Source organism: Nicotiana tabacum, chromosome 13 (assembly GCF_000715075.1).
Source record: "Nicotiana tabacum cultivar K326 chromosome 13, ASM71507v2, whole genome shotgun sequence".
NCBI lineage: Eukaryota > Viridiplantae > Streptophyta > Magnoliopsida > Solanales > Solanaceae > Nicotiana > Nicotiana tabacum.
The window spans coordinates 23212390-23224654 of NC_134092.1; the positions used below are offsets into that span (position 1 = coordinate 23212390).

Below are 12265 nucleotides of genomic sequence, written 5' to 3' on the forward strand. Positions count from 1 at the left end.
CCTGTTTAATTGAAACTTGATTTCTTTCATACTATGCATTATTTGAAGGTTGATTTTCTTTAAATTAAATATTATTAATATAAAGTATTTGACATTTTTAATTTTGATATTGAAGCAACGTATTAAAAATTTGGAATATTATTTTCCTGAATTATTTATTCTTGAATATTTTCGTGCGGTTTGTTTTCGTGAAAAATTGAAATATTGGGCACTTGAGGTGCAAATTGTGATATATTGTGATATTGATACGCATGCGGTGGTATAAAGTCTGGGTGTTGAAACACATGCGGTGAGATAAGGGTGGCTTGATGCACGTGGCTAGTAAGGGTGACTACTAGAAGTCATGTGGTGTGATAAGGGTGGCTAAAACGCGGGATGCTATTTCGGAAAAAAAAATATTTTCTTTAAATAAATTGTGAAGGCTCCCGCGGTGATATAAGGAAATGAGATATTGTGAAATTATTTATAATTTGGGACTACGAGGCGGTACCTCGGTAGTGCCCTTGTTAATATTGATTTATGGCCATAGTTGCCTTCGATTAATTGTTGTGATTTTCATAAAGTTGAAGGAAATTCTGTTTTGATTCCACGAGATATTATTTGCAATTATTTGGTGTCATTAAATGTGACATACTATTTGATTCATTTCTAGTGTCATTTTATTTTACTATATTGTTAAACATTTTACCATTCCATTATTATATTCCAGTAGGGCCTCACCTGACCTCGTCACTACTCTACCGAGGTTAGGCTTAGCACTTACTGGGTATCGCTGTGATGTACTCATACTACGCTTCTGCACATCGTTTTGTGCAGATCCAGGTACATCTTACCAGCCTAGACGTCAGTGAGTTACCTGCGTACGGAGACTTCGAGGTATATCTGCCAGCGTCCGCAGACTCCGGAGTCCCCTTCTATCATTTTATGTTGCTTCCTTATATTTTATTTAGACCTTGATATATAGATACATTGAGAATAAATTCTTAGACACTTGTGATTTATTTCTACCGAATTTTGGGAGTTGAAATTGTTTTAATTGTAGTTTATTTATTTCAGATATTTATTATTATTGCGCATTGTTAGACTTACCTAGTTTTAGAGACTAGGTGCCATCACGACATCCTACGAAGGAAATTTGGGGTCGTGACACATCATTAGGTACACTTTTAAATACTTCATCTTCTAAATTACAAACTAAACAGTCATTTATAAACTCATCACCAATTCTGCTCCGCAAGTCATTTTTGATGTATTTCATTGAAGAAAAAGTTCTTTCTACCGTTACAGTAGCGACATGCAATATCAAACTCAACTTCACAAGCAAATAAACAAGTCCCCAAGTCTTGTGCAGCTTTGTTTCAACTAGTGTTTCTGAAAGATTTCCTAGCCCTTTCAAGTTAGAGAAATCATTGTCTTCTCTTACATAAGAATATAGTTGTCAAACTCGTAGCTAAGATCTTTAAGCTTGGAAATACTATACTCATGAGGATAACGTTTAGCAAGCTTCATAATTCTTTCTTTATCATAATTTGCAAAAGAATTATCTGAACTTAAATTAGCCATACCAAGAAGTAGATCACTATTCACTGCATCAAAACGACTATTAAGTTCTGAAAGCTGCAAATCAATGACAACATTAAAAATATCTACACGCAAATGATGAGAATATGTCACACTTGAACTCCTACGCTTTTACTTTCCAAGATGATAGTTCTTATCCATTTCAAGGATCACAATACCATGCTTGACACAAAATGAAGAGGCATCGGCTATTAAAGATTCCCATTTAGACTCTCTCATTGATTGCAAATGGCTCTTGGCGAAACCAACGAGCTTCATAGCATTTACAATATTATGATCTTTTCTTTGCAAAGCATTATTCAAATCATTTGTAATTGCCAATACTTTTAACATCAAATGCAATAAATGCACAAACTTAAAAGATCTTATGTCATTCACTAGACTTTTTGCCATTGATCTCTCGAGATAATTTGCATCCTCACTTGCAACAACTTCAAGAACATGAATAATTGACGAGAATAATGCAATAAAGTTATGCACTGTCTTTAAATGAGATCCCCAACGGGTATCTCCTGGCGTTTGAAGTCCAAGTTCTTGATTTTGTCCACTTCCCGTATCAACTTCACCAAGCACCAGTAATTCCTCTAGTTTTTGTGCTTGATCCTCTCGAAGCATCTCCCCGCACTTAAAAGAACTTCCAATAGTAATAAAGACATTAGCAACAATATCAAAAAATTGATTCACATCATAATGTTTCTTTAACAGCTACAAGAGTCAATTACAATTGATGAGCAAAATAATGTATGCAATAAGCTGAAGGAGTATCTTTCAAGATTAACGTTTTAAGCCCATTGATTTCTCCTTGCATATTACTAGCTCCATCATAACCGTGTCCCCGTATTTGTGATTGACTTAATGAATGCTCTAAAAGTAAAGAATAGATTGCCTTTTGCGATGACAATGTAGTTGTATCTTTAACATGAACAATACTAAGGAATCACTCAATAAGTTTTCCTTGTTTGTTGACATATTGCAGAACAAGAGTCATTTGTTCCTTATGAGAGACATCCTTAGATTCATCAACCAATATTCCGAAATAATCTCCATTCATCTCTTCAACAATTGCTTTCATTGTTTCTTATACACAAGCATTCACAATCTCTTTTTGGATATTTGGAGAAATCATCATATTATTGGAGCATTTTCTAACACAACTTTTTTCACTTCATCATCTCTATTTGCATATCATTGCAAGAGTTCTAGAAAGTTTCCTCTGTTTGTAGACATTCCACCTTCGTTGTGGCCTCGAAAAGGCATTCCTTGTTTTTAGAGAAATCTTGCCACATCAATCAAAGTAGTCAACCGAAGTCGATACTCACTTTTAGCTTTCTCAGACTGCTTGTCAAAAGAGGTTAAAATTGATTCTTCTTGATTCATTAAATCTCTCATCATTTTGAAACATCGATTGTGAAGACTATTCACTTCACCAATATGTGCATTAAGCCTTTCTGTAGCTTTATTCCAAGCTTTAAACCACTCTTTGTGAAAGATTCCTCAACCTTTCCATGTCATTCATGCTCATTTTTAAATAAGTAGCAACATAAGCAAAATGCTGCATCAACTTTAATACTATATTCTAACCAACCCGAATATGAAATGTTAAACCATTCAGGATTAAATTGACGCATTAGTTCACCAAGATTTCTTTTTGGAAACTTATGATTACGAGGTTGACATGTTCCTTCTTTAATGCAACATCTCATCACTCGGTCGAGTAGATTAGGAGAATATTCTGAGAGTTGGTTTCTTTCAGTAGGATCAGGTTTAAGATCCAAATTCAACATTTCATCTTTGTTTAATTCTGTTGAAGGCTTAATATTATCATGAATAAATCCAAATTCAATATTTCATCTTTGTTTAATTCTGTTGAAGGCTTAATATTATCATGAATAATTAGACATGGAGAAGTACTTGGCAAAGGAGAGCTAGTACCAGAACTTGGAGGAGTTGGAATAGCCTTGAAAAATCTCGTTATCGTCATATATATATAAGAAGTAAAGTGTTCCCTGCAAAATTGATTTTGAATAAGATAGTCAGTCATCTATTTTATTAGAAATTTTCAACAATCATCTTCTCTACATTGAAATGTCCAACTAAACTAGTTACATATGAACCAACTTTATTATCAATATAAGTTTAATAAATTATCCCCAAAAAAGTGTTTAAAAGCTCATAGGGTTACATATTTTTTCAGAATTTTAAGTATTTAAGACTTAAAGGTAGTAACTTTCTTCTCTATACCTTTATCATTGAGAGAAGAAAATGATTCTTTTTGCTGATTGCCAACAAAAAACTTCAAAAAGAAAGTCATCCCTAAGAAATAGATAATGAGCAATTATACCATTATTATAACTTATAATATATAAACTACATCATAATAGAGAATCATAACCATAGAGCCATAGATTTGTACTAGCAAAATGAAGAAGAAGATTGATTGTAAGCCTTTGTTTTGATTTTTGAAACCCTAACTTTAGAAGTTTGGGGTTGAAGAAGCTTCAATTTCTTAATCTGATGTGTTCCCTAGAAGAATAAGACTCCCTTTAATTTTTTATGTTTTTGAAAAGAGTATAAAAGTCCATTAAGTCAATCAAGAAGAATAAGACCCCCTTTTCTTTTGCTGTGACAAAAAAGGCTCCTACAACTCTAATGTAAGAAAGAGTGAAAGTGGGGAACAGAACTCGAGCCTCCAGCATGGAACGGAAGTGAGATCAAGTTTTCCAGCATTGAACCCATAGCCTCTTTTAGTTTATGGGTTCATAGTTTAATATATAACCAAATTTGCTGAATTTGTACATATATGCTCGGTTTTTGTCAAAAGTTAAACCCGTACCCAATATGCTAGATCCGCCCCTGGGAATGGGTATAGGATGGAGAAGGTTAGAAAAAGAATTTTGAAAAATATTTTCCCTTCCTTTTGATAGGAAAACATTTTGGAGGAAAATGAGTTCATACGAAAAATATTTTTCAAAACATTTAAGCCAACCAAACATGAAAAAATTAAAAAATATTTTCCGAAAAATATTTTCTTTCATACCAAACACACCCTCCAAGTTAAATTGAACCTCCTTTGGTCTAATTTTGAAATTACATTAAAATTAGGCCTTGCCAGTATATCATCCTTCAGTGGGTACGTTAACATTTCCAGGCAATGAAATAGCATTAAGGAGGAGAAAATCTTTTCTTTCTCCAAGCCAACTCATCTGCTGCGACAATATCTTCCCTGAAGCAGTGGCAGAAACTACAACAGCCCAATTTACATAAACCACAGTAGTCTAGGAGTGAATTTGAATATCGATTTATTAGTAAAAAACCTTCTCCTAACTTTTAAATTGTCAAAACAAGAACTTTATGTGAGTGTTGAAGCCCCTAGCTGAGTACTTATTTGGAAGTAGACTGAACAAGACTAGATACAATTTGATCATTATGAACAAATCAAATTTACATAGTTGCCAAATCTCTACAAAAATCCTTAACTTGCCAAGGTACCTCCAATTTTCTCTTTGACATCCTAATTATTAAGAGGGAATCAAATTCAATGATGATGTTTGTGAAATGATTTTCTTGACAGCAATTCACCCCAAAAAAACATAACCTCGGCTTCTGATATGTTATTGGTAGTTCCACCCAAATACATTGCAAATGCCACAATGAGGTTACCATTATGGTCCCCAACATCCAGTGGCACCTGAATTAAGGGCGAATGCAAGGTTGAGTCGTTGAGATACCGGGTTCATATGAATCCAGAACTTTCAACGCATAACATAAATTTATGTTCATTATAATTGCAACAAATAGCAGTATGATCATAAATTTTAAAATATAATAAGTTCAATACTAAAAAGCTAAAGACTGAACCCATAAAGTTTAAATCTTGAATCCGCTTCTAGCACAGTGAAAAGAGGATTTATTGTTACAAAAAGGATTATTTATATCTGTAGGATCATATTAGAATTTACCAAAACCAGAAAACAGAACTTGATGGAGAGACTCAAACTCCCCTTACTGTATAAGGCATATACATATGCCTGCATATGAATACAGTCACCAAACTAAACATCAAATTAAAATACCTGAGAATGGAAATAAACAAGGGTAATCTAGCATAATGTGCACAAAGAGTGGCCAAGCACGTGCTCTAATGTTGGCAAAAATACTTTTCAAGTTGATTAGCCAAACACAAGCTACTAATCTCCAAAAATATTTTTTCCGAAAAGCATTTTCCAAAATAAGTAGATTTGTGTGTATATATATATATATATATATATATATATATATATATATATATATATATATATTGTATAATAATGAATTCTACCTTCCTAAATGAGATTTTTAAATAAATTTTGAATGTAAAATTGCCTAATTATTACCAATATGTGGTGGTAATTAGATGAAAATAACATTCATACTACCAAATATTATCTCCCTCCACATAAGGTACATGCTTTCTAAAATCATTGTAATGTGATACTTTCATTATTAACTTGTTGGAATATCAAACAAGATTTTAGAATTTGAAAAGTAATATCTAGTTAGATTACCTAAAAACTATCTAAATATTTGAAATACCAAAATGAACTATTTTAAATGCAAAGTTTCTCATATTTCAAGCATATATCTACGCGGTGAGAGCCCAAATTGAATTGGTCTTTTCGTTGTAATATACTTTCTTACTTTCTAGGCATTCACTACCTTTTAATAACATTCATATTTCAAGTATTGATTTGCATGGTAAGACGGTCATTTCAGTATAGTACACTTTTCTACTTTCTATAACTATCATCACCTATTAAATATTAATTTCTTGTCAATTTTCAAATATTATGTTTTCACTTGATACACCTACAAGTTAATAATGAAAATTATTCACATTATAACAATTGAATAAAAAGGAAGCAACATGGACCAAAATGCGGGGGGAGATAAAATACCCATAATTGATACTTTGATAGTAGAAATGTCACTTTCATCTAACTACCTCCACCTATAAATATTAGCTAGACAATTATTTTATTTCAAAATATATTAGGATTGATCCTTCCTTCATCTCACAAGTTGAACATCGACCCAAGCTACACTCCTGTAAAGCAAAAAGGGAGTAGATGTCTACCACACGGAATCAAATTTTAAAGCGTTAGAGGGACTCCACGACATATTCAACATAGGGGTCACGAAGGGCTACTCCACGACAAATTTAAGGACGAAGAAGATGTCAGAAGAATGGAGGGGAGTTTGATGATCCCGTTGTATAAGAACAAAGGTGATATTCAGAACTGCAGCAACTTATAGGGGTATCAAGCTGCTGAGTCACACCATGAAATTTTAGGAGAAGGTATTGGAGAGGAGGGTGAGAAGGATTGTGTCTATTTCGGAGAATCAGTTCAGATTCATACCGGGGCGGTCGACTACAGAATTCATTCATCTTGTGAGAAGGTTGATGGAGCAGTATAGGGAGAGGAAGAAGAAATTGCACATGGTGTTCATTGACCTAAGAAAATCCTACGACAAAGTTTCTGGGGAGGTTCTATGGAGATGTTTGGAGGTTAGCGACGTTCCGGTAGCATACATTAGGGTGATTAAGGACATGTACGATGGTGTTAAGACTCGGGTGAGGACTATGGGAGGAGACTCAGATTATTTCCCAGTGGTGATGGGATTGCATCGGGGATCAACTCTTAGCCCATTTTTATTTTTCCTAGCGACGGATGTGCTGCCGCAACACATTCAAGGGGAGGTGCCATAGTGTATTTTCTCTTTTTTTTCTCGCATGCATTTAGCTAATTCTATTTATGCATTGTGTGGGTTTTGTGGTGTTATTCATTTGATTCTATTTATACTAATTTTGTAGTCTTGTTTTTTTTTTTTCCCCTATGGCAGATATGAAATGATTTGTATTTTGTTGGGATAAAGACTTAAATATGGTCCTTTTTTTTTGCCAAAGTCCTCGAGAAGGCAATTGAGAAAGTTGTTTGAACTTGCTGACTCTTCATTCATTTTTGAAGATGATATAGTGCTAATTGAAGAGACGCGTTGCGTTTAATGCTAGGCTGGAGGCGTGGCGTCAGACCCTGGAGTCTAAAGGTTTCAAATTGAGCAAAGACAAAAGTAGAATACTTGGTGTTCAAGTTCAGTGTTGGGACACATGAAGCAGAAGTGGGCGTGAAGCTTGATACACAAGTCATCTTCAAGGAGATAGTTTCAAATATCTTAGGTCTATAATACAGAGTAACATGAAGATTGACATCGATATCACACATCATATAGGGACGAGGTTGTTGAAATGACGGCTCGCTTCTGGTGTTTAGTGTGATAGTAATGCGCCATCTAGACTTAAGGGCAAGTTCTACAAAGCGGTAATTAGACCGGCCATGTGTATGGAGCCGAGTATTGGCCAGTCAAAAAATCTCATGCCTAAAAGATGAAAGTAGCAAAAATGAGGATGTTGAGATGGATGTGTGGGCATACCAGAAAAGACATGATTAGGAATGAATATATTAGGGACAAGGTGGGTGTGGCTCCTGTGGAGGATAAGCTGCGGGAATCGAAGCTGAGATGGTTCGGACTTGTGAAGAGGAGAGACTCAGATGCCCCGGTTAGGAGGTGCGAGAGGTTGCCCATGGCGAGTCAGAGGAGGGGTAGAGGGAGGCATAAGAATTAGGGTGAGGTGATTCGACACATGACTTTGCTCCAGCTTACCGAGGACATGGCCATCGATAGAAAAATGTGGAGGTCGAGAATTAGGGTGGTGGGTTGATAGTCAGTCTAGAGTTTCGCCTTGTCTTACCAGTAGTAGTAGTAGTAGTACTAGTCGGGTTTTTTTCCTATTCCTAGTACCCTTGTTTTTATACGGTGTGACAATATTATCAGTAGGATCTGCACTACTCTGGTAGTTTCGTATCCCTGGATCTCTGTTATTACTCATTGTATTACTTGCTTCATTGTCTTATTTCCTTGTTGCTATTGTTTCTCTATTGCTTCATATTTACTGTTCTTGAGCCGAGGGTCTTTCAGAAATAACTTTTCTACCTTCGTAAGGTAGGGGTAAGATCTGCGTACACACTACCCTACCCAGACCCCACTTGTGAAATTTCACTGAATTTTTTGTTGTTGTTATTGGGGTTGTAGACTTTATAGGACATCTCCTTATGAAGCTTGCATTGACGCTTTCGAGCAATTTTGGTGTTTATGTTCTTTCATGTACAAACTACATGATGGTATTCGATGGTCGAGTGCCCCATGTCATACCTTTTCCAACACTCATGTTTCTTTACCAAAAGGTATTTATAAAAAATAAGCGGTTTCTATTTGAAAGTGTCAAAATATGAAGTCGGAATGGTTTTAAAAAGGGGGCCAAATATCTAGATTACGCAGATTCAGTTGACTGGAGGAAGATGTTAGGGAGCCCCACAAAATAAATTAAACTTAGATATGCACGAACATGCAAAGGAGGTTCAAAATATTTATTATAACCCCAATGTAAAATTTTAAAAAAAAATCTAATGTATCTTGTCTACCCTATTCTATGCTTCCCCTAACATCCAGTTGCCTTGTCCACGAATGGCCTCCAAAATAAAGATACTTCGGGGCATTTTCTTCGTGACCATGTACATGAGATTTCAAAAGGAGGCACGCAATCAATCAAATGGGCCCAGAGTTTACCTACTCAATCTGTTGTGGGAAAATAACACAGGTTAGCCAATTTTTTGATTGGTAATTGAAAAATAACTAGCGTTTGCAAAGCTATTGAAAAATAGCCATTATTTTGCTGTAACACGGAAAGTTCCAGCATAATATACTGGAGATTGATGCATCTGTGTATGAACTTCCAGCATATTATGCTGGAACTCCAACACACGGAAAGTTCCAGCATAATATACTAGAGATTGGAGCACCTGTATGAGCTTCCAGCAAATTATGTTGGACCAATATATTATACTGGAACTCCAGTAAATTATACTGGAAGTTCAATATATTATGCTGGAACTCCAGCATAATATGCTGAAAGTATATACTTGAACTCCAGTATATTTTGGTGGAATATTTTCCGAATTTTGAACAATATTTTCGTTCAGATTTATCTTTACATGAAAAGTGGCTAAATTTCGATTACTTTTGAAACTGTGACTATTTTTCAATTACCACTTGTAAATCTGGCTATTTTTGAATTTCTCCCTCTATTGTACGTCTAGACATGTTCCTAACGACCCAAATAAATAAGAACATGGATGAAATTCACCAAGAATATCATTAGGCCCAATTGCCTTTTCAACTAGGGAAAAATAAAAAATAGCCTGATTTATAACTGCTAATTGAAAATTAGCCATAATTTCAAAATTAATTGAAATTCAGCCACTTTTCATGTGAAAATAAAATCTGAACAAAATACCCTTAAAATCCAGAAAAATTCAAGCATAATATGTTGGAGTTCAAATTTTTTACATATGAGATGCCAGCATAATATGCTGAAATTCACAATGTGTTGCAGTTCCAACATAATATGCTAGAAGTTCATAACAAGAGTTCAATAATCCAACATATTATGCTAGAACTTTTTGTGTTTCAGCTACAGTACTTTTGTCCATATTTTATCTCCGCATTAAATAGTGACTACTTCTCAATAACTTTGCAAACACGGTCTAATTTTCAATAATCACCATAAAAATGGCTATGCCATGCCATTTTGACTTTCAACTAACCTAAGTCTAAACTCGTTTGTGCACATTTAATATCAATTAAACCAACCCCAAACTCTTGTGTGCCTCTCGGCCCAATTTATTCCATTCAGCTAATGGTCCACCTGCTTTTTAATTAGTGATTTTACTTAAACGACACATTATCTACCCAAATTGAACAATTATAATCAAAATAGTTACTAAAACCAAATGCATTCCATCCAATAGTCAAACATTAAGGAACTTCAGATTATTCACAACACATCACATATAATCACCCCATCTGAACGTCAAACAAAATCATACAAGCAGCAGGAACCTATTAAAATAAAATAGAGAATTTGAGAAATGGACCTTTAATAGAGAATTCCCTAAAAAATTAGACGAAACGGAGAGCCTCTGACCGGAGCTTCGATAGGCAGCCCTCGTTAACTCGATTTGCCCTTACGCTTAGATCTGAGTAGTGATGGAAAAGTCTGGTTCTCTCTCCGATTGAATGTGTTGCCGGTGAAGTGCAGATTGTGTGTGTAAAGTGTTGGAATGTGTGAAATGTGAATTGAATTGTGGTCTGTGGAAGAAGCTTTTTGTGCGTGTGTGTGGTGGAGTGTAATTGGTAAATATCAATTGTACAGTGGACGTGGCGAGAATGTGAGGTGTGTGCAATGTGTAACTGAAAAAGGTGCATGTGTGTGAATTGAGTTGCTGCCAAGTTTGTTAGAAGAGATAACAACGAGTCTTAATTACCATGTGTCAACAGTTTATTGGCTGTTTTCTTTTTTGTTTTGATTTTTTTTTCTAGAAATAAAAATTAAGAAATAGGAAATAAAATACTAATTTACATGTTACATGTTCTATGTTTCCTGCAACACATTTGGGGTTAAGGGTTCGTTGGATGGACATGAGAATTTGTGAGATTCCAGTCACTCCCTCCAATTTTTAGTAATGACACATATCTGAAAATGCAAGAGGGGTGAATTGTATGGAGTATAATCTAAAACTTAATCAATTAGATTATATCTTAGTCGACTATTTTTTCAAGCAAGTGTTAGTGCAATAGATAATTAAGTGATCACGTTGTTAAACTCTAGTGCTAAAAATAATAAGCGGTCGATATAAATATAATCCGGTTTAAAAGTTCGGAGTCGAATCACACAGAGAATTAAGGTTTAGCTACAATTATTTACTATTACTAAGAAGACATGTTCGAACAATTCCTAAGTTATAAATATTAAGATTCTTATGTTTAACTAATTAAATAATAAATTAAAGTAATAGATTTACAACGAAAGATACTAGGGGTTGGAGAAAAGATTAAGGAGGTGTAGAGTTTATGACTTTCCCAATTGTCGGAATCCTTCCCGCTACGTCTTTTATAATTTTGCCTAAGTATTCTCTACCAATCATGAGTATTTTGGGTATCGTAACTCTCTCTCGAGCAGCTACCACAATTTACTAGACATATTCTCTCGAATCACGCTAGCTGACACTAATTCACCGCTCACTACGATAGCACCAAGGTTTCTTTATCTCTAATCCCGCCTTTAAACCCTCCGTATTGATCTCTCACATACGTTAGGAGTGATGTTATTCAACAACTACCTAAGTGCGTACTCTCTCTAGAGCAATATACACACTATTCAACAACTACCTTATATGTACCCTCTCTCAAGCAATATACACTAAATAGGCACAGTCAATTGATGGTCATTCAATCAACAATAATAAACACGTAGTTGAACAAGTAGAGAAACACAGTGACTCAATTATATAAAAACGTCACAAGAATTTATCCTACGAAAAGTTCCATCAAAACCCTAGATAATAAATTAGCTATTCATAATAGTATGCAAAACTACAATATTAGAATTCGTAACCAATAATAAAAATAGGAAGAAGAAAGTGAAAAACTCGTAGAAGAATTCTCCGTCTTGCTCCTAGTGTGTTCTTGCCTCTTTGGGTCGAATCCCCTCTCTAAAAATGTCCTCTTTAGGTCGAATTTTCTCTAAAAC

General features: G+C 34.8%; 1 protein-coding gene and 1 long non-coding RNA gene across 2 annotated transcripts; both read right to left on the minus strand.

The window, feature by feature from the left end:
• Nucleotides 1-1419: 1419 nt before the first annotated feature.
• LOC107801468 (uncharacterized) lies at nt 1420-2653 on the minus strand. Its single transcript, XM_075228670.1, has 3 exons — nt 2549-2653; nt 1740-2286; nt 1420-1646 (listed from the first exon to the last, which is right to left on the minus strand). The coding sequence occupies exons 1-3, from the start codon at nt 2651-2653 to the stop codon at nt 1420-1422; spliced, it is 879 nt and encodes a 292-aa protein (XP_075084771.1).
• Nucleotides 2654-4863: 2210 nt separating this feature from the next.
• Nucleotides 4864-10949, minus strand: LOC107801469 (uncharacterized). Its single transcript, XR_001651645.1, has 2 exons — nt 10611-10949; nt 4864-5269 (listed from the first exon to the last, which is right to left on the minus strand). It is a non-coding gene; the product is annotated as an uncharacterized LOC107801469 (long non-coding RNA).
• Between the last annotated feature and the right edge of the window lie 1316 nt (nt 10950-12265).

Bases quoted from the DNA above. Each gene is read 5' to 3' on its own strand.
- LOC107801468 (XM_075228670.1), bottom strand. From the start codon at position 2,653: ATGAAAGCAATTGTTGAAGAGATGAATGGAGATTATTTCGGAATATTG. The intron at 2,287-2,548 runs GTCAACAAACAA...TGACTCTTGTAG, and splicing joins TGACTCTTGTTCTGCAATAT to CTGTTAAAGAAACATTATGA. The intron at 1,647-1,739 runs GTATTGTGATCC...ATTTGCGTGTAG, and splicing joins TTCATTTTGTGTCAAGCATG to ATATTTTTAATGTTGTCATT.